This window comes from Heterocephalus glaber, unplaced genomic scaffold (genome assembly GCF_053883595.1).
Source record: "Heterocephalus glaber isolate CG9 unplaced genomic scaffold, H.glaber_assembly_v1.0 deba00001773, whole genome shotgun sequence".
NCBI classification, from domain to species: domain Eukaryota; kingdom Metazoa; phylum Chordata; class Mammalia; order Rodentia; family Bathyergidae; genus Heterocephalus; species Heterocephalus glaber.
The window spans coordinates 8,917,078-8,938,589 of NW_028258463.1; the positions used below are offsets into that span (position 1 = coordinate 8,917,078).

Sequence of the window (21,512 nt, forward strand, 5' to 3'; positions counted from 1 at the left end):
GTGCCACTCGGCGCCTCCCCCGCCGGCCCGGCTGCGCGGCAGGCCTGGGAGCCGGCGCGGGGTGCGGGAGCGGCCGGCGTGCGGCCTCATTGTTGGGGCGCCCGGCGGGGCATGAGGGCGAGCGCGCGGCGGGGGGGGCGGCCCGAGCGAGCGAGCGCGGCAGCGGCGGCAGCGGCGGCGGCGGAGGAGGAGGCCGCCGGGGCGGAGGGGGCGGAGGAGGAGGAAGGAGGCGGAGGCAAAGAAAAGACGCGGCGGCGGCGGCGGAGGAGGAGGGGGCGAGGCGGCGCGCGGCCCCCGCTGCCCCCCGCCGCCGCGACCCCTGCGCCCCGCCGCCCGGCCCCGCGCCCCGGCCCCGGAACGAGTTCATGGGAGCATGAAGGAGATGGTAGGAGGCTGCTGCGTGTGCTCGGACGAGAGGGGCTGGGCCGAGAACCCGCTGGTCTACTGCGATGGGCACGCGTGCAGCGTGGCCGTCCACCAAGGTACGGGGCCCAGGGGTGGGTGCGCGCGAGGCGCCCCGGGCCGCGCCCTCCCGAGCCTCCGGGGGCGCGCGCCCCTCCCCCACACCTGGCCGGGCGCGCGGCGCGGGGCTCCCCCCGCCGGGTCCTGCAGGACCGGGTCAGGCATTGTTTTCTCGCCTATTGTTCCCGCCCCGCGCCCCTCGCCCCAAGTTGAGGGAGTTTGGGGAGAGTGCGGGGAGCGGGCGGCGAACTCCCTGCGCCTCGCGCCGCGGGTGTCGGGGCGATGTTTACCTGCGCGGCGTCCCCTCCCGCCCGGTTATTTTGGTCCTGGCTCCGGGAGGAAGAGGTCAAGGGGGGGTCATCCCCCCGCGCTTCCGGAGGCTGGGAGGAGCGCACTGGGGCGGGAGGAGGGGGTCCCAGGGGAGCGGGGACTCCGGGCGCCCTCCGGGGAGGAGCCGGGCACCGGGCGCTGGCGCGCGGGGGCCCGGAGCGCGGGGAGGAGGCGCGGAGTTTCCCCCGGCAGCACATGGCTCGGAGTTAACTCCTTGAGGAATCTTGCCCGGGGCGCAGGCTGGCATCTCCCGCCCGCCTGGCACGGCCCGCCGGGCCCCCCCTTTCTGGGACAGCCCTTAGAGTGGTGGCTGCCCGCTCTTCCCGCCACGCGCCTCTCGGAGACCTGCACCGCACCTGCCCTGGTTCTTGACTTTTGACCTGCACCTGTGATACTTACAGATGGAACGGCAGTCCCCTGGACCCCGACTTCCCCGCCCGGTCCCTTACTGGCCCTTTAAGAGTCCCCCCCCATAACAACAAAACGTGCTTGACGTTGACGAGTGGTGTTTCTCCGTCCTGATAGTTCCCGGTGCTGATGCCGGGGACTGACCCGGGGCAGGAGCCAGAACCGGGTTCAGAAAGGGCGTGGGGGGTAGGATCTTCTAGAAGTTTAAGGTCAAGGACTCAGACCGACTTCCCGCCACCGGGTTTGGAGTGGAGTAGTAGTTGCGGCAGTTGGGGGCTGGCCTTTTGTTGTTGGGGGTTCCTAGTGATCCTGCTGTTTTAGAATGTGACTCCCAGATAGGGGAGCACCCCCCACCCCTGCTGGAAGTGGCTCTAGAGCTTTTACTTTATTTGTTTGCTTTTCTGAGCCAGGGTCTCTCCACGTAGTCCAGGCTGGCTTTGAACTGTATGTTCAAAGGCTGTATGTTGGCGATCCTCCTGTCTCAGCCTCCTGAGTGCTGGAGTTGCAGGCTGGATTACAGGCATGCGTAGCTCTAGTCCTTTAGACTCACTCCCTTTCCCCCCAGATCCTCTGGGAAAAAGCAATGGCTGACAGCTTTGCTCCCAACTCCTACCCCCACCCCTAGCTTGCTATGGCATCGTCCAGGTGCCGACGGGACCCTGGTTCTGCCGGAAGTGTGAATCTCAGGAGCGAGCAGCCAGGGTGGTGAGTCCCATGCTGGGGGGTGGGGGGGCTCGCCACTGTCACCCGCCCAGCCCAAGACTTCCTGTCCCTGCACACCTATCACCAGCCCCATCTGACAGCATCCTTCCCTCTGCCCTGAGGAGTGCGGTTTTTGTTTGAACTTTTTATTATGGAAAGTTTTCAAAGCTGCTGAGTACAGGGACCTCAAATCAGATCCAGTCCCCACTGCGTTGGGTGATCCCCCACATCGTGTCATCTGGGGCGTTCTGGGTGCAGGTGGTGAGCCCCCACTCTGTGCTCCCCACAATGCCTGTGCTCCTTGCTTTGGCAGAGGTGTGAGCTGTGCCCACACAAAGACGGGGCATTGAAGAGGACAGACAATGGAGGTGAGGGGCCGGGCTCCTGCTGGCTTCAGTGAGGTCCAGGGAGGCAGGGCAGGAGGGGCACTGGGACCCCCAGAAGCTGTGGGGAAGGGGACAGGAGCACAGTCTGTGGCTGGGGCGGGTGCTGAGGTCCAGCACCGCCCGCTAAGGCCACCCTGTGCCGCCCCAGGCTGGGCACATGTGGTGTGTGCCCTCTACATCCCTGAGGTGCAGTTCGCCAACGTACTCACCATGGAGCCCATCGTGCTGCAGTATGTGCCCCACGACCGCTTCAGCAAGGTCAGCAGCCCTCTGGCCGCAGCCCCTGTGGGTCATGTCCCTGGACCCCTCAGCCCCTCAGACCAGTGGAACTTGGTTCTGTCCAGTCACCGCCTCCAGGGAACTTAGGCAGTGGGGAGCGCTCCAGTGGCCCCTGTGGATGGACAGACAGACATACACTAGTCCCTGGCACTTCCAGGCGCCTGTCTAGCAGCGTGGCCAGAGGCTGCTTTTTAGCTGGTAGTGCATTGAGTCTTTCACAGGACGCTTTATTGAGTGCCTACTGTGTCTCACCTGGTGCAAGAAACCAAGCACACTTTGTTCTGTGCTGATTAAGAGGGATGCACTAGCCAGGCATGGTGGCACACACCTGTTACCCCAACACTCTGGGAGGCTGAGGTAGAAGGATCCCAAGTTTGAGCCCTGCAGGGACAACTTAGTGAGATCCTATGTCATAACAAACAGAAAAAGACAGATGTGTTGCCTAGCAGTAGAACTCCTGTTCTTGTGTGAGAAAAGTGTAAAAACCAATAAACAGCAGACAAAGTAAACGCAAGTGGTGTAAGTGCTGTGAAGAAAATAAAGCATGGAAAGAAGGAATTCCTGGTGGGGGCTTCGTTTATGCCAGGCGGCCATGTGTAGGGTTTGTTGGTGGGTTTTCCTATGCTGGGGATCACACCCCAGGCCTGGGGCGTACTAGGTGGGTGCTCTGCCACTGAGCTACATCTGCAGCTAGACAAGGTGGCCGAGGGAGGAGACATACAGGCTGAGACCCGGGCATGAGGAAGAGGGCCAGTCCCAGACCCTGGCAGGAGAAATGGTACACACAGTGGCCCAGGCTCCTGGTCACCAGGGAGCAGGACTGCCACAGTCACTGGGCTTCAGGACAGTGCCATCCAGTCCAGTAGCCCCCAGCCACAAGGGCTGCAGAAATTCACCGGAACTTGATACGGTTGAGAATTCAGGTTGCATTACAAGGGCTCGGCAGTCCTTGACAAGGCGCTCCCATCTTGGACAGAGCAGACCAGAGGACCCCTTGTCCCCACACCCGTCTGGGGTCTGGGAGTGCATGGGATCATGTCTTGCAGACCTGCTACATCTGCGAGGAGCAGGGCCGGGAAAGCAAGGCAGCCTCGGGAGCCTGCATGACCTGTAACCGCCACGGGTGCCGCCAGGCCTTTCATGTCACCTGGTGAGAGCCGTGCCAGCCCCTGGGTCACAGTGGCCACAGCGGGTGTCCACCCTCGGCTGTTCCCTGGGCCATGGTGGATGGAGGAGGCGGCAGTGGCTGCTGTGGTCTGGCCACCCTGTTTCCCTTGATCACTGTCTCTTTCCTCTCGGTCAGCGCCCAGATGGCAGGCCTGCTGTGTGAGGAGGAAGTGCTGGAGGTGGACAACGTCAAGTACTGTGGCTACTGCAAGTACCACTTCAGCAAGATGGTGAGTGGCCGGCCGGCAGGATCGGGAGGGAGACGGGCCTAGAAGACGGCTCAGACCTGGCCTGTCACAACTTTAAGCAGCTACAAATAAAACTAAGAGCCACCAGTTGTGTGAGGAAGCCCGCACCTGCCAGACCCTGGCCTTTGCACTGTTTTGTTGTTGTTGTTTTGTTTGTTGAGACAGATGGTAAATCGAGGCTCCCTGAGGTTCTGTAACATATTCCACAGCTGCCAGTGGGCTTCAGAACAGGCAGTCTGGCTGGAAAGCCGCTCGGGCCAAGCAGTGCAGGCAGAGCCAGGAGGCTTGGGCAGTGGTATGGGTGCGCAGTGGTCTGGGATGAGGACACTGGGCAGGTGAGGACAGCAAGTGGCTCCTGCCCAACCTGGAGGGCACTGTCTCTTGTCCCGCACATAGCAGGGAGTCTGAGCTTGAGGCGCTGTGAAGCTCTGCTGCCAAGGCTGCAGCTCATGCCTACAGGAGGGTAACATGATCAGGTTTACTTTAGGAAGCTGACCGTGGCAGCCCCTGGGAGGCTGGGTGAAGGGCCGAGGCAGGCAGCTGGTAGACGGCTGGCTGGGTGCTGGGCCGCTCCAGGTAGACTGGGGCGGGGGGGAGATCCAGGGGGTCCAGGCCCTAGACCCAGGGGTGTCCTGGTGAGGGGTACCCTGGCTCCTATGGGCTACGCCTGCGTCCTGGTCCTCCCTGATGGCTCCATGGTGCCTGTTGCTCTGGTTCAGGATTAGCAGCCTCCCTTCCATTAGCACAAGTGGCTGTGAGTACATGGTGACCAGGTTGCTAGGGTTGGTGGTGGCTCTGGACAAGGTGTGGAGCTGGGTTGGTTTGCAGTGGGCCAGTGGAGCCGGTGAGATTCGGGATGCAGATGCACAGATGTACAGTTTACCCACAGGACAGGGTGAAGGAGCCGAGTAGGGGACCAGCTGGGGTGGATGAGGCCTGGGTTTGGCAGCTGGGAGGGAGCTGGTGACCTGAGCGGAGCAGCTGCAGACCTGGGACCTGGGAGTGGAGCGGGTAGCGTGAAGGGCGGGGCCGGCAGCCAGGCTGGAAAGAGAAGCAGTACATGCGATGCATGGGTTTTGTCATTTTCAGACAGGGTCTCGCTATGTAGCTGAGGCTGGCCTGGAACTTCTATGGATCCTCCTGCCTCAGGCTCCCAAGTGCTGGGATCCCAGGCGCACACCTCTGTGCCGAGCAGACCGTTTGGGTGTCATGGTGCTGGAGCAGCCTGTGTCTGTGTGTGAAGAAGGGTCGATGGCTAGGATGACGTGTGGAGTGTCCCACAGGGTCCCTACACATCTTCTACCCGAGGGGAACAGGCAGAAATAGGCTGTGGCTCAGTGGGCCCAGGATGGGCCAGGACGGTGCTAAGGAGAGGATAGCAGTGGAAAGCAGAGGCCTCCGGCCAGGACGCCTCCCTGCCTCTTCCAAGTCTGTTGTTGAATCTGAACACTGGAAAAGGCAGTATAGAAGCTGGGCGTGATGGCGCTTGGCTGGCATCCCAGCACTTGGGAGGCTGAGGCAGGAGGGTCACTGTGAGCTCTGGGCCAGCCTGGGCTACACAGTAAGACCCTGTCTCAAAACACCACCGAAAAAAAAAGAAAGCAGAGAAGCTGTAGAACCCACGGGTGGAGCAGAGCTCTGAGGCCATGAGGGCTGAGCTGGGCGGGCAGAGGGGACCAGCCCCAGGGTCCTGACCTTTAGGCAGCTGTCTAGCCATGAGAGGAGGGTGGGCAGCTGCTCCTAAATCTCTCCCCCAGAAGACATCTCGGCATGGTGGTGGGGGAGGAGCAGGAACAGGAGGAGCAGGCAGCGGTGGAGGCAGCGGAGGTGGCAATGGCGGCGGCGGCAGTGGAGCTGGCACAGGGGGAGGCGGCAGTGGCTTCGTTGCTGGCAGGAGGAGCCGGTCAGCCTCGCCCTCCACCCAGCAGGAGAAGCACGCTGCCCACCACGAGCGGGGCCAAAAGAAGGTGACGCACAAGAGACCCCAGAGGCCCAAGTCCCTGCCCCCACCCCTGGAGCCGACCCCTGCTTTCCTCGGAGGCCACTGTGGGGGAGGAAAGGGTGCGGAGGTGGAGTGAGGGTCCAGAGGGGACATGGGGCCCAGCTTCCCCAGGCTCTCCATGCCCCTGTGTCCCCCATGACATGGCCGTGGCCCTGCGTGTTTGTGACACCTCCACAGTCACGCTGGGCCGCCTGTTGTAAGAGAGTGAGTGCCTGTGTCCCACTGCCGCGCATCCCGGGGCCCGCCCTGCTGCACGGCACTGCCCTGCGTGGACACCCTTGCAGGTGTGGGCTGTGTCCCTGGCTGACTTTTAGCCGGCAGGGAGGACAAGAGGGAGGGGCCCTGGCTCTGAGGAGCGTGGTGAGCCTCCCCAGAAGGATGTGGCCCCACCGGCACGTCATGAGCCCCCTTCCCGGCCACCCTCTGCCTCAGTACCTGGTCATCTCTCCCCCAGAGTCGGAAGGACAAAGAACGCCTTAAACAGAAGCACAAGAAGCGGCCTGAGTCCCCCGCCAGCACCCTCACCCCGCCTGTGGGCCCTGCTGCTGACAAGGTACTGGGCTCAGAGGCTTGCCGTGCTGGCCCGCCCACGAGCACTGCCAGGTGCCACCTGTCTCCGTCCTGAGCCTCTGCTGCGGGCTCTTGCATGCAGAGGGTCCCAGCCCTCCAGAGGGGGACAGAGCACCCTTCCACCAGAAGGGGGCGAGCCCCAAGCCTGTTGCCTGACCCCATTGCACTCTCACAGGTCTGAGGGCTGGGAGGGCTGCCTGTGGTGGCAGGGGACAGGCCCGCCGGCGACACGCTGGCACCTTCCCAGCAGGGGCCACATCTGGACGAGCAGGAGGCCAGGGAACCGCTAATCCAAGCCAGATCGGCCTCCTGCCTGCCCTCCCTGGGCCTGGAGACACCGCTTCCTCCCGCCTGGCCCCACACTGCCAGTCACCTCCAACTGCCCGGGACACCTGGCAGGGCTTGGGGCATCGCAGCTGAGGCTCCGCTCTCAGGTTTCCAGGGTGATGCTGCTATGGCAACTACCCCAGTCACCTGTGCCCACCCTGCTCCGGGGCTCACGGGGAAGGCGTGTCCCTTGTGCCCCCTGTCCTTCTGGGGGCCTGCAAGCAGGTGGAAAGACCTAGGGGTTCCCAGGAACCCGTGTCCCCTTCGAGAGCCCTGGGATCCACCCCCTCCCCCGGCCCTCTGCTCCCTGCTCAGTACCACATCTGGCTGCCTTCAGAACTCCAGCTGCTGAGAACAAAGAGGAAGACAGGGACCAGGGCTTCGCCTGCGCTGGGAGGGGCAGTGCCGGGCACTCGCTCCTGTCCACCCTGGCTGTGCTTTCCACTGGGCACAGCAGTGTACCCCGTACTTGGCCTGCCCCAGAGGCCAGGCGCCTGCTTGCCTTGTAGTGACAAGCGGAAGGGTTGGGTGTGTACTGGGAGGGCCTCAGCTAATCTCAAAGTGACCCCACAACACATGGGCATTTCACAAGCCCCATCTGATAAGTGCAGAAGCTGAGCCTCAGAGGTTAAGTAATTGGCTTCAAAGCACACAGCAAGCACGGGTACTCAGGGTTCAAGTGTGAGTGTTCACCTGAGGCCTGTGCGCCTCACCCCACAGGGCACTGTTTGCTGGGCTTTCAGCAGACTGCACCCCCAGCTCCTCAGAACTCCCCAAACCTGTGGACTCCTCCTGTGAGGACACTGAGCTTAACTACACACCACGTTGTGGCCACTCCCCACTGCCCTAGCCAGGTTTCTGGAGCCCAGACATGGATGGGACATTCAGTGCAGTGTGGCAGCTGCTGGCATGCACATGAGGGTGTGCGGTGCCCTGGGAACAAGAAGGCTGAGGGCCTGGGTGTGGTGGCACACACTTGGGATGCTAGTGACTTGGGAGGCTGATGTGGGTTTTGCAAGTTCAAGGCCAGCCCAGGGAAATTTAACAAGATCCTGACTCCAAATAAAAAAGGTGGGATATGCTGGTGGCGCATGCCTGTCATCGCTGTACTTGGGATTGTACTGAGGCAGGGACTGCCTGGAGTTCAAGGCCAACCTGGGCTACTAGTGAGACCTTATCGCAAAGGAAAACAAACGCTGGTGTAGCTCCATGGCAGAGCCCTTGCCTAGCAAGGATGTGGCCCTGGTTTCTGTCCTCAGTACCACCAAAGAAGGCAGAGAGACTTCCACCCTGGGCATCAAGGGAGGCTTCAAAGAAGTAGAGATTCTGGGCTCCTTTATACTTTTTAATGTTTTGTTTTGGGAGGGGTTTTTTTTGGTACCAGGGATTGAACTCAGGACATTGTACTTGCGAGGCAGGTGATGGCACTACTGAGCTAAATCCCTGGCCCATTTGTTTTGGTTTTTTAAAATGGTTTCACTGTGTAGTTCAGGTTGGCCTTGAACTCAGGGTGATCCTCCTGCCTCAGCCTCCTGAGTGCTGGGATTCCAGACATCCACCACCACGCCTGGCTCATTTATTCATTTATTTTTTCTGTACCAGGGATTGAACTCAGGACTGTGTGCTTGCAAGGCAGGCATAGCACCACTGAGCTAAATCCCCAGCCGGCTCATTTATATTTCTTGAGACAGCGTCACATCTTCCTGTGTCTCACTCTTCCTCTCTGCCCTCCCTCAGGTCTCTTCCTCGGCTTCCTCTTCCTCCCACCATGAGGCCAGCACTCAAGAGACCTCGGAGAGCAGCAGGGACTCCAAGGGGAAAAAGTCTTCCAGCCACGGCCTGAGTCACAAGGGGAAGAAGCTGAGCAGCAGTGGGAAAGGTGTGAGCAGCTTCACCTCCACCTCTTCTTCTTCCTCCTCTTCTTCCTCCGGGGGGCCCTTCCAGCCTGCAGGTGAGTGGGGCCTCCAGGGGAGGCTGAGCTGCACGTCTTGCCCTGGCTTTCCTAGCAAGGGTTCTGCATAGCAGTTTGCATCTTGCTTGCTTTTTTTTTTTTCTTGTGGTACCTGGGATTGAACTCGGGACCTTGTGCTTGTGAGGCAGGCGGCAGAATCACTGAACTAAATTCTTGGCGTTTTTTTTTTTTTTTTTAGACAAGGTCTTGGTACATAGTCCAGAGTCCAGGCTGGTCTTCAACTCACTATGTAGCCCAGGCTGACCTCAAACTTGCAATCCTCCTGCCTCAGCCTCCCAAGTGCTGGGACGACAGGGATGCACCAGCATGCCTGATGTGCAGCCCATTTGCTTTTTTTTTTTTCTTTTTTCAGTACCCAAGATCGAACTTGAGGCAGGCGTGGTGCTACTGAGCTAAATCCCCAGCCCTTCATTTCCTTGTATTAATGCAGGAGAAAGGGGGAATTCCCAGCCAGGGTTCTTCTCTGGCTACCCCTCCCATCCTGCCTCTGACACTGTCCTGGAAGGGGCCACCCTCCTAGCCCATAATGGTGTTCATCGTCCCCTGCATGTGTGCTCCAGGGGGCATTTAAAGCGCCAAAAATAGTATTGGTTTCTGGACCTACAGTCATCCAGTGAGGTCCCCAGAGAGGGAGTTTCCATCCCCAGTTTTGGTTATTTGAGATGAAGTCTTGCTATGTAGTCCAAGCTGACCCTGAACTCACTATTGGAGCCCAGGCTGGCCTTGAACTTGAGGTGACCTTCCTCCCATTTGTTACCGGTGGGTGAGCTGGGCACTGAGGGTTGCTCATCCAGGACATGGAGCTGGGCAGAGGGAGCAGCTTCTGCCACTGCCCCCAGTCAGAGGGTGTGGCTGTGGGAGGGAAGGGGGGACCTGGGCCCAGCCCTGACCCCCTTCCCTTGCATGCAGGCTCCTCCCTGCAGAGCTCCCCTGACTTCTCCGCCTTCCCCAAGCTGGAGCAGTCGGAGGAGGACAAGTACTCCAAGCCCGTGGCCCCCACCGCATCGGCCCCGTCCTCGCCCTCAGCCCCAGAGCCCCCCAAGACTGACCTCTTCGACCAGAAGGGGGTCTTCTCCGGCTTTGGGCCCATCATGCGCTTCACCGCAGCCTCCAGCTCTGGCCGGGCCCGGGCCCCCTCCCCTGGGGACTATAAGTCTCCCCACATATCCGGGTCCGGGACATCAGCCGGCACCCACAAGCGAATGCCCGCTCTGAGTGCCACCCCAGTACCGACCGAGGGGTCCCTGGAACCGGGGCTGAAGGAGAAGAAGCACAAGGCTAGCAAGAGGAGCCGGCACGGGCCAGGCCGGCCTAAGGGCAGCCGGAACAAGGAGGGCGTGGGGCCCCCCGCAGTCCCCACCCTGCCTGCTGCCCAGCTCGCTGGCTTCACCGCCACAGCTGCCTCCCCCTTCTCTGGGGGTTCCCTGGTCAGCTCTGGCCTGGGGGGTCTGGCATCCCACACCTTCGGACCTTCAGGGAGCTTGCCCAGCCTGAGCCTGGAGTCCCCCCTGCTGGGAGCAGGTGAGTGACCCCAAGGATGGGGAGGGACAGGGGCATAAACATGTTATCAGAAGGAAGGTGCTAGACACTGGTTCAAAGGCTGGGCGTGGTGATGCACACCTGTCATCCCAGCACTAGGAGGTCGAGGCAGCAAGCCCTAGGACTGCAAGCTCTGGGCCCTGTCTCAGCAAAATAGAAAGGGCTGGAGATGTAGCTCACTGTGAAGGCCCTAGGTTCCACCCCCAGTACTGGGAAGGGACAGAAACAAAGCTGGCTTCCAAGAAAAGATGGAGGTGATGATCCCCTCAACATGCCCCTGTACCAGTCACCTGTACCGTCATCCTGGGAGACAGTGGTGCTAATTGCAGGCGGGACTTAACAAGTTTGGGGGACAAGACAGTCTAGAGCACAGGTACATCAAGCTGTGTCACCCCAGCCAGAGGCGCATTAGACAGGTGTGTGGGCAGGTCCCCAGGGTGTCCCAGCAGTCCCAGCCCCGACTGAGGAGGTGACCCCGTGTCTGCTGTCCTCCTTGTCCCTGTAGGCATCTACACCAGTAATAAAGACCCCATCTCCCACGGTGGCAGCATGCTGCGGGCTGTGTGCAGCACCCCCCTCTCCTCCAGCCTGCTGGGGCCCCCGGGTACCTCGGCCCTGCCCCGGCTCAGCCGCTCCCCTTTCACCAGCACCCTGCCCTCCTCCTCCTCTGCATCTATCTCCACCACTCAGGTGAGGCCCTGCTCCTGCCTCCTGCCCCTTCCTGGGGGTGGGCTGCGCTGGGACCAGAGTGCTCCCCACCCCAGAAACAGCTGTGCCTGGGGCCCCGGAAGCCACCCTGCCGGTTTCACTTCTCCCAGGTGTTCCCCCTGGCTGGCTCCACCTTCAGCCTCCCTTCTACCCACATCTTTGGGACCTCTGTGGGCACCACGAACCCCCTGCTCACCCAGGCGGAGAGCAGCCACGCAGGTAGGAACTGGGACCCTGTTGTCCTCCACCAGACCTGAGCACTGTGGTGTCAGCCCCTCCCTCTGGCCAGTGCCTGCCCTATGGGAAAGAAATGAAAAGTTCATGCGACAAACCTGAGGACCCTGGGCAGGAGGATCACAAGTTCAAGGCCAGTCAGGGCATGTGTGTAGGGAGACCCTGTCTCCAAATGCAATGGGCTGAGAATGCAGCCCAGCACATGAGGCCCTGGGTTCCAAAACCAAAACAGAAGGGGCCAGGCAGGCAGAATTACTGCTTTATCTCCTAGAGCTCAGCCCGGGGCTCTGGCCCTGCAGCAGTTAAAGGGCTGCCTCCCGAGCCCCGCCCTCACCTGGCTAGAGTCGGGCTGGCCCCTGAGAGCTGATTGGATGCAGACCACCCAGGGTGCTGGGGCGGAGCTTATCTTCCAGCCACAGGTGGGGTAAACTTTAAAGGCACCAACGTTGGCACACGTGTGTAATCCCAGCACTCTGGGAGGCTGAGGCTGGAGGATCAAGAGTTCTAGCCTAGCCTGGGCAACTCCTCGAGACCCTGTCTCAAACAATTAAGAAAAGAGGGGTGGTGCTGGGGAGGTAGCTCAGAGAGAAGGCCCTGGTTCAATCCCCAGTACCAAAGGGAGGGGGTCTGATTCTAGGGTTACAGTTCTAAAACCCAGAGTAGGATTCTGTGGCCCGACGCAGTTTTGCCTTCTTCCTTGGGAGTTTATGGTTATAAAGTCAGGCAAAGCTAATTACAATAATATTAGTTATTAAAGGTTGCTGCATGCCACCCAAACCCTCCAACTAAATTTTACCTTAGTCCCTTATTTCGGTCTTAATAACAGTCACTTCAGATAGGAGGTCACGCAGCAAGGTAGCGCGTCAGGTTACAGTTCAGTCCGGGCTGCTGTCCACCTCAAATCTCTGAAACTTTGAAACCGGGAGGCGCATCTGAAGTAGGCTGGAGAACCGGCGAGGAAGCCCCCAGAGGGCAGGGTTTCAAGCCCAGATCCTCGTGCCTCATCTCTGGGGTTGGTATCTGGGGAGGGGGTCTGCGCTGAGGTTCCAGACCCCGCATCCACCTCCCAAGCTGGGACCCTGTGGCTGACGGCCTCCTCCCCCGCTGACCCCTGCTCTCCCTTCTTCCAAGAGCCAGACCTGGAGGACTGCGGCTTCCGGTGTCGGGGGACCTCTCCCCAGGAGAGTCTGTCTTCCATGTGAGGGAGGGGGCGGCGGGGGGCGGGGCCGGGAGGGGGTGGGGCCGGGTTGGAATCCCCGGGGGGGGGGCCTGCCGCGGAGGGAGAGGAGCCTGAACCCACCTTCGCCCCCGGACCCAGGTCCCCCATCAGCAGCCTCCCTGCACTCTTCGACCAGACCGCGTCTGCACCCTGCGGCAGCGCCCAGCTAGACCCGGCGGCTCCGGGGACGACTAACATGGAGCAGCTGCTGGAGAAGCAGGGCGACGGCGAGGCCGGCGTCAACAGTGAGGAGGGTGGCGCCAGGCGGGCGGGAAACCTGCCCTTGGCCCGCGCCCACTCCCTCCCAACCCCTTCCGGCCCAGACCATCAGCGTTCCACTTCCGCCCACGCCTGCTCCCCTCCTGCCGGGAGCGCCAGGGCCCGCCCCGGCCTCACACCTGTGGCCTCCAGGCGCCGGGTCGGCTGTGGGGTCGGGCCACGACCCCGCGCTCCAAGACCCCGCGCTCGCGCTCGGTTGGGTGATCTGTGGTCCCGCCCCGCCTCAGCCCGGGTTCCCGGCCTGTCAGCCACCCCCCCACCCCCACACCCCCGGGCTCAGACCACCTTGGCCCCTGTCTCCGCAGTCGTGGAGATGCTGAAGGCTCTGCACGCGCTGCAGAAGGAAAACCAACGGCTGCAGGAACAGATCCTGAGCCTGACGGCCAAGAAGGAGCGGCTGCAGCTTCTCAACGTGCAGCTCTCCGTGCCCTTCCCCTCCCTGCCTGCTGTCCTGCCTGCCGCCAACGGCCCCATCCCTGGACCCTACGGCCTGCTCCCCCAAGGTGAGGGGTCCTGTCCAGCCCGGAAGTAGGGGTCCCCAGCTGGCAGCTGGCACTGCCCCCTCCAGCCTTGACCTCCTATTCTCCTGCAGCCAGCAGCGACTCCCTGAGCACCAGCAAGAGCCCTCCAGGCAAGAACAGCCTCGGCCTGGACAATTCGCTGTCTACGTCTTCTGAGGTGGGCACCGCGGGGACGGGGTGTGGGGGAGACCGAGGGTCCCGGTGCCATCTGTACCGTGCACCTCTTGGAGGCTGCACCCCTCTTTGTGAGGTTCTGCTCGGGGCCGGGCACAGGCTGGGCAGGCCTCGACCAATGCCACACGGCCTCCTGAAAATGGGCTACGTCCAGGAAAGCAATAAATACCCCCTGGGAGAGGGCTAGGAGGCCACGGGGAGCGGGGGAGGGACCCTCGGGTGGGCTGATTAGGACGGCCCTTGGAGAAATGCTCTGAAGGGTTTATTACAGTGCCTCACATGAAGTAATTCCTGCATAATTGGTGGTGGTTGGAATAGCAGTTTCTATTGTTCTGTTGTGGTTATTATTGGACTTGAAACAAACTGGGCTCTTGTTCTCTGCTACTTACAAACTGAGACTCCAATCATAATCATAACAATAACTAACATTAATTGCCTGCCTGCCGTTCATCATCCCCATTAGTTTTTCTGGTCTTCACAATGATCCTATGGAATCTGTACTATTACCGCCAGTCAGGAATGGGTAGGCTAAGTTGAACCTAAGGCCGCCAAGCCTGTGCATTGTAGATACGGGCTTCGAACCAGTCTTTTAGCCCAGCCTTAGCTTTCATTTTACCATAAAATGGGAGTCACGGGTGTCCAGGGCAAGCCCTGACCTCAGGATCCAGGTCCCTGGAAAGTCACTGCAGTTATCCTTGTCCCTTATTAAGCAAGGGTGACGGGGTGCTTGGTGCCCAGGATGCGGGCAGTAACATGGCTTTCGGCGAGGGTTTGGATTCCCAGCCTTTGTTCTTGGCCTGGCTGCTTCCCAGGGTACCTTGGGGTGCAGCAGGTGCTGGGCTGGGCACCAGAAAGGCCAAGCTGGTCCTCTGACCCCCCACTCCCTCCCTCCCCAGGACCCACACTCAGGCTGCCCGAGCCGCAGCAGCTCATCGCTGTCCTTCCACAGCACGCCCCCACCGCTGCCCCTGCTTCAGCAGAGCCCTGCTGCCCTGCCCTTAGCCCTGCCTGGGGCCCCTGCGCCACTCCCGGCCCAGCCACAGAATGGGCTTGGCCGGGCACCTGGGGCAGCAGGGCTGGGGGCCATGCCTGTGGCTGAGGGGCTGCTGGGGGGTCTGTCGGGCGGTGGGGGCCTGCCCCTCAATGGGCTTCTGGGGGGACTGAATGGGGCTGCTGCCCCCAACCCTGCAGCCTTGAGCCAGGCTGGTGGGGCCCCTGCGCTGCAGCTGCCAGGCTGTCTCAACAGGTGAGGCCCTGGGAGGGAACGTGAGGCTGAGTCGGGAGGGTCTGCCAACACGTTGGCCCCACAGGGTAGTGGCCCTAGTGCGCTGTTGGCCTCTGGGGACCCCCTAGACTAGCACTCCTCAGTGCCTCAGGAGTAGCAGGTGGGGACAACCCCCACCTTGGTCTTCCTCCTGGGACTGCTCCCCATTCCCTGCCCTCCATCTCTCCCTGAGCTCAGTCCTTCAAACTGTGCTTCCTGCCTCTCCTCACCCTGCCCCGGGGAGGAAGGGAGCCTGTGGGGGCGGGGAGATGTGCACCCTGTCTCTCCCAGCCACGTTGCCTGTCCTGCCTCAGCCTCACCGAGCAGCAGAGACACCTCCTTCAGCAGCAGGACCAGCAGCTCCAGCAGCTCCAGCAGCTCCTGGCCTCCCCACAGCTGACCCCGGTAACGTCCCCCCTCCAGCGCTGCCAGATCAGGGCCAGCGGGGTGGGGGCTCCCGGCTGGGCAGGGATGGGAGGCTGGTGAAGGGCAAGGGGTGCCTCTGGGGCCCCAGATCTCCAACAGGAAGAGGGGAACTGGGTGCTCGAGTCCCACTTCAGCCAGACCAGTTTCTTTGGGGCCTCCACGTCCATTGTGCTCTTTGAGATTTCATTCCAGGAAAAAGGATTTTGCCTTTTAGCAACCAGGGCAGTGAAAGCTGGGCGTGGTGGCAGTATGGGTTCATGCCTATAGTCCCAGCCCTGTGGGAGGCTGAGGCAGGAGGATCGAAGGCTCAGGGCTACCCTGGGCTGCTTATCAACTTAGCAAGATACTGTCTGAAATAAAGAACAAAGTAATACAAAGCTGAGATATGATAAATAACGAAAAGCTCACTGATAGTGTTTGCCTACATGCATGAAGCCCTGTTTCCAGTCTCCAAAACCATAAAAAAATAAAAATGAAGAGATTAAGAAAATAGGAGATAAGGCCTGGGATTTATCTCAGTGGCACCTCACCAGCCTTAAGTGCAAGGTCCTGAATTTGATCCCTGGTACCAAGAAAAAGAAAATAGGAGATACTAACATTTTCATGTAAAAAACGCTAGAAGACCAGAAAATAGCTGATTACTCACGGGGCCAGATGAGAACAAGAATAGGAAGATTTTTGTAAGGTAAATTTTGATCTATCATTTTGACCTTTGTTTTTTTTGTTTTGTTTTGTTTTTGGTACTGGAGATCGAACTCTGGTCCTTGCGCTTCCAGGGCAGGCAGAGGCACCACTGAGCTAAATCCCCAGCCCTATTATTTTGACCTTTGGACCACAAAATGCTTTAGCCATTGAAAGTAAAATGATTCTTAACAATAAAAGGTTGACCCAAGTTCAGTCCCTAGTACCAAAAAAAACCAACAACAATAAAAGGTTGGAGGGCCAGGGATTTAGTTCAGTTGTGCCACGCCTCCATCAAAAGCACAAGGTTCTGAGTTTGATTTCCAGTACCAAAAAATAAAAAGTCCAGGAATTGAAAACTGGTGTTAGCCGGGCATGGTGGTGCATCCCTGTAATCCTAGCGCTCAGGAGGCTGAGGCAAGAGGATCACCAGGAGTTCAAGGGCAGCCTGAACTACATGGTGAGACCCTGTCCCAAAAAATGAACCAGTGTTTCCCAACTTGGGATCCACCACCCTTGGAGCATTTGTGGTTGTTTAGGAATGGAGGGCCTGATTTAGTGGGCAGGGCCAGGGATGGCAGTGCTGCCCTTGGCCAGCAGTCCCCAGTTGACAAATGCTGACTGTGTGCAGCCCTTTTCTTTTCTCTCTCTTTTTTTCTTTTTCTTTTGTGTGTTTTTTCTTTGGTTTTGGCTGCCCTTGAACTCACTATGTTGCCAAGACTGGCCTTGAATTCATGGCGATCCTCCTGCCTCAGCCTCCCAAGTGCTGGGCTCATACGTGCGTGCCACCACGCCTGACTTTTCTGGTTTGGATGGGGAAACAGGCCTAGAATGGGGTGTTACGAGACAGAACCCCGATGGTCCCCCTCCCTCACCTCGTGCTCAGGGTGGTGGGCAGTGCTGGCTGGCGGTGTAGGAAGGGACCATAAGAAGCAGTCGGCCCCTTGCAGGAGCACCAAGCCGTGGTCTACCAGATGATCCAGCAGGTGCAGCAGAAGCGGGAGCTACAGCGGCTGCAGATGGCCGGGGGCTCCCAGCTGCCCATGGCCGGGCTGCTGGCCGGAAGCTCCACCCCGCTGCTCTCAGCTGCATCCGCACCAGCCCTGCTGCCCACCGGAGCCCTGGTGGCCCCCTCTCTGGGCAGCAACACAAGTCTCATGGCTGCAGCAGCTGCAGCTGCTGCTGTGGCAGCAGCAGGGGGACCCCCGGTCCTTACTGCTCAGACCAACCCCTTCCTCAGCCTGTCGGGGGCCGACAGCAGTGGCAGCGGCCCCAAAGGAGGGGTGAGTAAGGGCTCGGGGCCTTCCTGGCTGCCTATAAAGGGAGGTGCAGGGATGGATGGTCAGCGGATCCCTGGTACAGAACCAGGAAAAAGCTACTGTGAGTGGGGTTGGTGGGAAAAGGACCAATTAGAAAACAGCCTTCCACCAGGCATGGTGGTGCATCCCTACAATCCCAGCACTCAGGAGGCTGAGGCAGGAGGATCGCTGCAAGTTCAAGGCCAGCCTGGGCTACATAGTGAGTTCAAGGCCAGCCTAGACTACATAGTGAGACCCCGTCTCCAGAAACAAAAACAATGGGGCAGGGACGAGTCTGCCTTACAAGCGGGCTCTGTAGGGACCAGCAGGAAAAGGGGATAGAGCCCAGCCCTGGAAGCTGTCCTTGGCTGGCACATGCCTGGGTCTCCTCTACCCTGACAGAACCCCCGGGGTGCCCTGTCCCAAAGCTGCAAGGCTCCAGCCTCCCTGTCTTTCCAGGCTGCTGACAAAGGAGCCTCAGCCAACCAGGAGAAAGGCTAACCCCAGCCCTGCCCTTCCTGAGCCCTGCGTGGAGGGGACAAGATCCTGGCTGGAGGGCTGAGCCTGGAGCAGGCGGCTGGGCCCAGACACTGGCAAGCCTGGCCTGGGGCCCATGCAGAGGCCCAGGGCACATGGGGAGCGTGGAGCCGAGGACGGGGCTGGGAGGGCACCTTCCATCAGGCCCTTCCCTCCGCGCTGGCCACTGGGAGAGGCTCCAAAGGGGGCGGCTTGGGGCGCCCCGAGAGCAGGGCACGCCATGGGGTGAGTGGGGGGTCATGGGACCCACTACGTAAAACAGATCAGCACTTGAATGCGGAGAAGGGAAGGGGTGGCCCTGGGACTGGCCCCACGTTGAATCTTTAGGGAAGAAGGGGCCCCTCACTAGGAGTTTCTTCCCCACTTGGGCAGGTGGCAGAAGGGTCCCTTCGACTGTTTCTCACTGTCCCCTTCCCCACCTAGGGTCACAAGCTGAGCTTGTAAAAGCCTACAGATGTAGGGGCTGAGGAAGGGCAGGACATTGGTGTTAGCCCGGGCCTCCGGCACCTGCGGGGGGAGCTGCGCTAGGTGGGGAGGCCCTGGCTGTCCTCAGCACCCCGCTCCTTGTTTGCACTATTGGCTGGAGGAGTGCTGAGGGTGGGGAGAGGCGTGAGTGCATGAGTGTGTGCGTGTGGTGTGTCTGTCGTCTGTCTGTCTTCCCCCGGACCTGGGGCAGCTGAGGGCAGGGATAGAGGAGAGGTGGTTGGCACCAGCAGGGAGCTCCAGCTCTGGTCTGTGCTCTCCTCACCTTGCCACTCCAGTCCCTTTCTGGGCACAGCAGGGCAAGGAAATCCCGAAGTACACCCTGGTACCAGAGAGTGGCGGGGTGGGGCTCGGAGTCAGCGCGGTGTCCTGCCTTCCCTCCCTGTTCCCCACTTGGTCTCAGGGCCCCCTACCCCCTGCTAGTGTGACCCTTCCCTGGCAGGAGGGGAGTCCTGGGGGTTGGGGGAGGGGACAAGGGGGGAAGTGCCACTTCTTTTAGGAAAAGTCCTATTTCCAGAATTAGCCAGCCTGGCTCCCACCCCTACCAGTGACGGAGCCACTAAACTGACCTAATGCTGTCCCCTCACCCACAGCTGTGTCCCGGGTGCAGCGGGCAGTGCTCACCATGGCACAAAGGCAGGGGCCCTATTCAGTTGCACTGGGGTGGACGCCCCGATCTGTCCGGCTTGCATGTGTGCATAACTGTGTGTGTTTCTGCTCGGGTTTTTGTTGTTGGTGGGGTTTTTGTTTTTGTTTTTGTTTTCTAATAAAGAAAAGAAGATGTGTATATTTTTGGCAATGACAGAAATGTAGTGCAGATATATTTTTGCCTGTGCTGCTCAACTGTTTTTTTTCTGATACGAGAAATAATATTAATATTCCTGTTGATAGGACTTTGTAAGACGTTAGGGCGCTAATGGACGGGGTGGGTGGGAATCCTTCTGAGGAGATTTCTTAGCACTTGCAAGGGCTTGGGGGTGGGGGGAAGGGACAGTTGTGATGACCTCAAAATACTCATTTTTTATTAAATGCTAAATATCAGTTAGAAAGACATGTTAGAACTGAGCATTTTATTCATCTTAATCTGTTTTTTTTTGGGGGGGGGGATCGAACTCAGGACCTTGCGCTTGCAAGGCAGGCGCCGAAACCACTGAGCTAAATCCCTGGCCCTCTGTTCTGCTCTTTAACTCCCTGTCCCCAAGGCACTGTAAAACAGAACAACCTTCAAAGATACTTAGAAGAGTTGCTCCTTCCTACGCTGCCCTTGCCCAAGGCTGAAGGCCACTTTGTCCCCTCTGTCCTGGTGGAGCGGACACACACCGAGAGAGGCTGCGGTGTGAAGCCGGGGAAGGGTTAGTGCACTGGAACAGAGCCCCCCAGCCTGTCACCTCCGTCTCTGAGTCTGTCCCCCAAGTTTCCCAAGCCCTTTGTGCCCCTTAGGCTGGGAGGCTGTGGTGGGGAGGCCAGGCTTGGGGACATGGGACTCTAGACAGCCAGTGGCCCTCTTTCCAGTGGAGCCTACTAGGAAAGCTGTGAAGAGCCTTGGGAGGGACAGGACGCAGATGCAGAAGGAGGGCTGTACGGCCTTCACCTCCCGACCTCAGTCCAGTTTTTGACAGTGAACTTGGATGGGTGTGTGTGTGTGTGCGCATGTGCGCGTGTGCAGATTTGTGGTGCTTGGTCTGGGGGAGGGGAAGGATGTGGTTTGCAGAGCGGAAGTGGTGTCTGAATGCTTGGCTGGAGCTTTGTGTGTCCCCACCTTCAGCAGGGAGATGTGAGTGGATGTAGGTGCTGGGCCCCAGCTGAGGGGTCACACCTAGGGGTGGGGTGTCAGCTGGCCCTTGGCTTCCCTGGTGACAGCTCCAAGCCCCAGGAGGGTAGGGACTCCGATAGAGCCAGGACCTGGCCACCTGGTCTTTGGCTCCCTTGCCAGCTGGCCGTGTGTGTGTGTGTGTGTGCGCGCGTGTGCAGGTGCAGGTTGAGAGTCTGTGTAGCGCTAGCTATCAGCTCCAAGCTGACGGGTCCTCTTCATAGGCAATGACACTTGAAGGGGTGCCTTTAAAGAAAAGTTTGTCCTATTTGTAGGTTTTAGGCTCTGGGGTCTCCTGCTGCCTCTTGGGGTCTCTGACTTTGAGGTCGTTAAGGGAGCCCCTGCCTTTTTCAGTGCTGAGACCTAGGGAAGTCATCACCCCAGACTTAAGAGACAGATGAAGGGTGTATGAGCCAGGGCCACCTCTGAGAAGGGGTGACCTTCATGTGTCCTTGTGCCAAGCTGGACATGCTGGACAACTTTGCCGAGACCCAGGCTCCCCTGGAGCTTGCAGCATCTTCCTGGTGTGGAGCAGGCCAGAGGGAGAGTTCCCCATTCTGTATCCCGATGTTTCCTGGGAAGAAGGATGGAGTGGGCTTTCTACTGGGGGTAGAGGAAGGTAGAGCCGAGCAGCCCTGGCTACCCTGGGCTCACCAAAACATGTCTCCTTCCACCCGGCTGCTTTGTCTTGCTCTGAAGAGCTGGGGACTGGGTAGTGTCCACAGTTGCCTGGTGCCCCTGTTCTCCAGCTCAACGTGGGAGTTGGGTGGTGGGACTGCAGACCCAGACCCTGGCTCCCCCTTTGGTCCCAGCCTATTTACGTGTAGCAGAACCTTTCCAAGAGGCAGGGAGGGCCAGCCTCAGTTTGCAAACCCAGAGGCCGCTTTGTCATTCTTTCTGAAGCCTCCTTTATATCCTCGCCCGAAAAGGCAATGCCCCCATCCTGCACCTCCAAGCCCGGAATTGTGCATAACCTGGACCTTGTATCTTTGTATACCAGATGTTATTTGTATGAAGGGCAGATGTAATTTGTACGAAGGGCAGTTCGTAAACAGCACTTGTTCTTTTAATAAAAGACTTTTACAAAAAAACCAAAAAAAATCCAGAGAGACCTTGCTTTGTCTGGCTTTAGTAAAGGGAAAAGGAGGTGGGCTGCCAAGAGAGGGTGGGGTGTGGTCTGTAACCCTGCTTCCGCACTGGGCGATGTCCCTAGCCTGTTTTGTTGTTGCTTTTTAATTTACGCAGGGTATTGTGAAGTTGCCCAGGCTGGGCTGGAACTCAGGATCCTCCTGCCTCAGCCTCCCAGATGGCGAGATTGTTGTTAAACTGGCTGAGTGATGAGCGGTCCCCACCTGCGCTTTAGGGAGCGCGACCTTCTGTCCGACGGGAGGCAGCCTGACCGCAGATGCGTCCGCGGACAGGCCCTGCCAAAGGGCGCAGGGGAGGCCCGCTGTGTATTGGGGGCGGCCGCGAGGCTGCGGGCGGG

The 21,512-nt window shown here is 59.7% G+C and overlaps 1 protein-coding gene and 1 long non-coding RNA gene across 5 annotated transcripts; one reads left to right on the forward strand and one right to left on the reverse strand.

The window, feature by feature from the left end:
- The first annotated feature begins 274 nt into the window (after positions 1-274).
- Mllt6 (MLLT6, PHD finger containing) lies at positions 275-21,127 on the forward strand. 4 transcript variants are annotated; one of them, XM_021239872.2, is made up of 20 exons: positions 275-482; positions 1,826-1,905; positions 2,216-2,270; positions 2,437-2,546; positions 3,614-3,717; positions 3,871-3,964; positions 5,740-5,949; positions 6,439-6,537; positions 8,619-8,760; positions 9,763-10,374; positions 10,898-11,082; positions 11,211-11,319; positions 12,466-12,532; positions 12,653-12,798; positions 13,138-13,335; positions 13,425-13,510; positions 14,424-14,773; positions 15,106-15,196; positions 16,849-17,181; positions 17,656-21,127. In XM_021239872.2, exons 1-20 carry the CDS (start codon positions 374-376, stop codon positions 17,695-17,697), a joined length of 3,222 nt encoding a protein of 1,073 aa, XP_021095531.2. In that variant the 5' UTR covers positions 275-373; the 3' UTR covers positions 17,698-21,127. The 4 variants fall into 4 exon arrangements, with proteins under 4 accessions (XP_021095531.2, XP_012933090.2, XP_004859602.2 ...); XM_013077636.3 differs by having other exon boundaries at positions 5,743-5,949; positions 8,619-8,832; XM_004859545.3 differs by having other exon boundaries at positions 276-482; positions 8,619-8,832.
- LOC110344775 (uncharacterized) lies at positions 11,269-12,781 on the reverse strand. Its single transcript, XR_002387564.2, has 3 exons — positions 12,635-12,781; positions 12,131-12,245; positions 11,269-11,397 (listed from the first exon to the last, which is right to left on the reverse strand). It is a non-coding gene; the product is annotated as an uncharacterized LOC110344775 (long non-coding RNA).
- Positions 21,128-21,512: the final 385 nt, after the last annotated feature.

What these genes read in the sequence shown, in the direction of transcription:
- Mllt6 (XM_004859545.3), top strand. Translation starts at nt 374, where the DNA reads ATGAAGGAGATGGTAGGAGGCTGCTGCGTGTGCTCGGACGAGAGGGGC. An exon ending in CCCACGACCGCTTCAGCAAG is followed by an intron (nt 2,547 to 3,613) that starts GTCAGCAGCCCT and finishes CATGTCTTGCAG; the next exon opens with ACCTGCTACATCTGCGAGGA. An exon ending in GCAGCGGCCCCAAAGGAGGG is followed by an intron (nt 17,182 to 17,655) that starts GTGAGTAAGGGC and finishes CTGTCTTTCCAG; the next exon opens with GCTGCTGACAAAGGAGCCTC.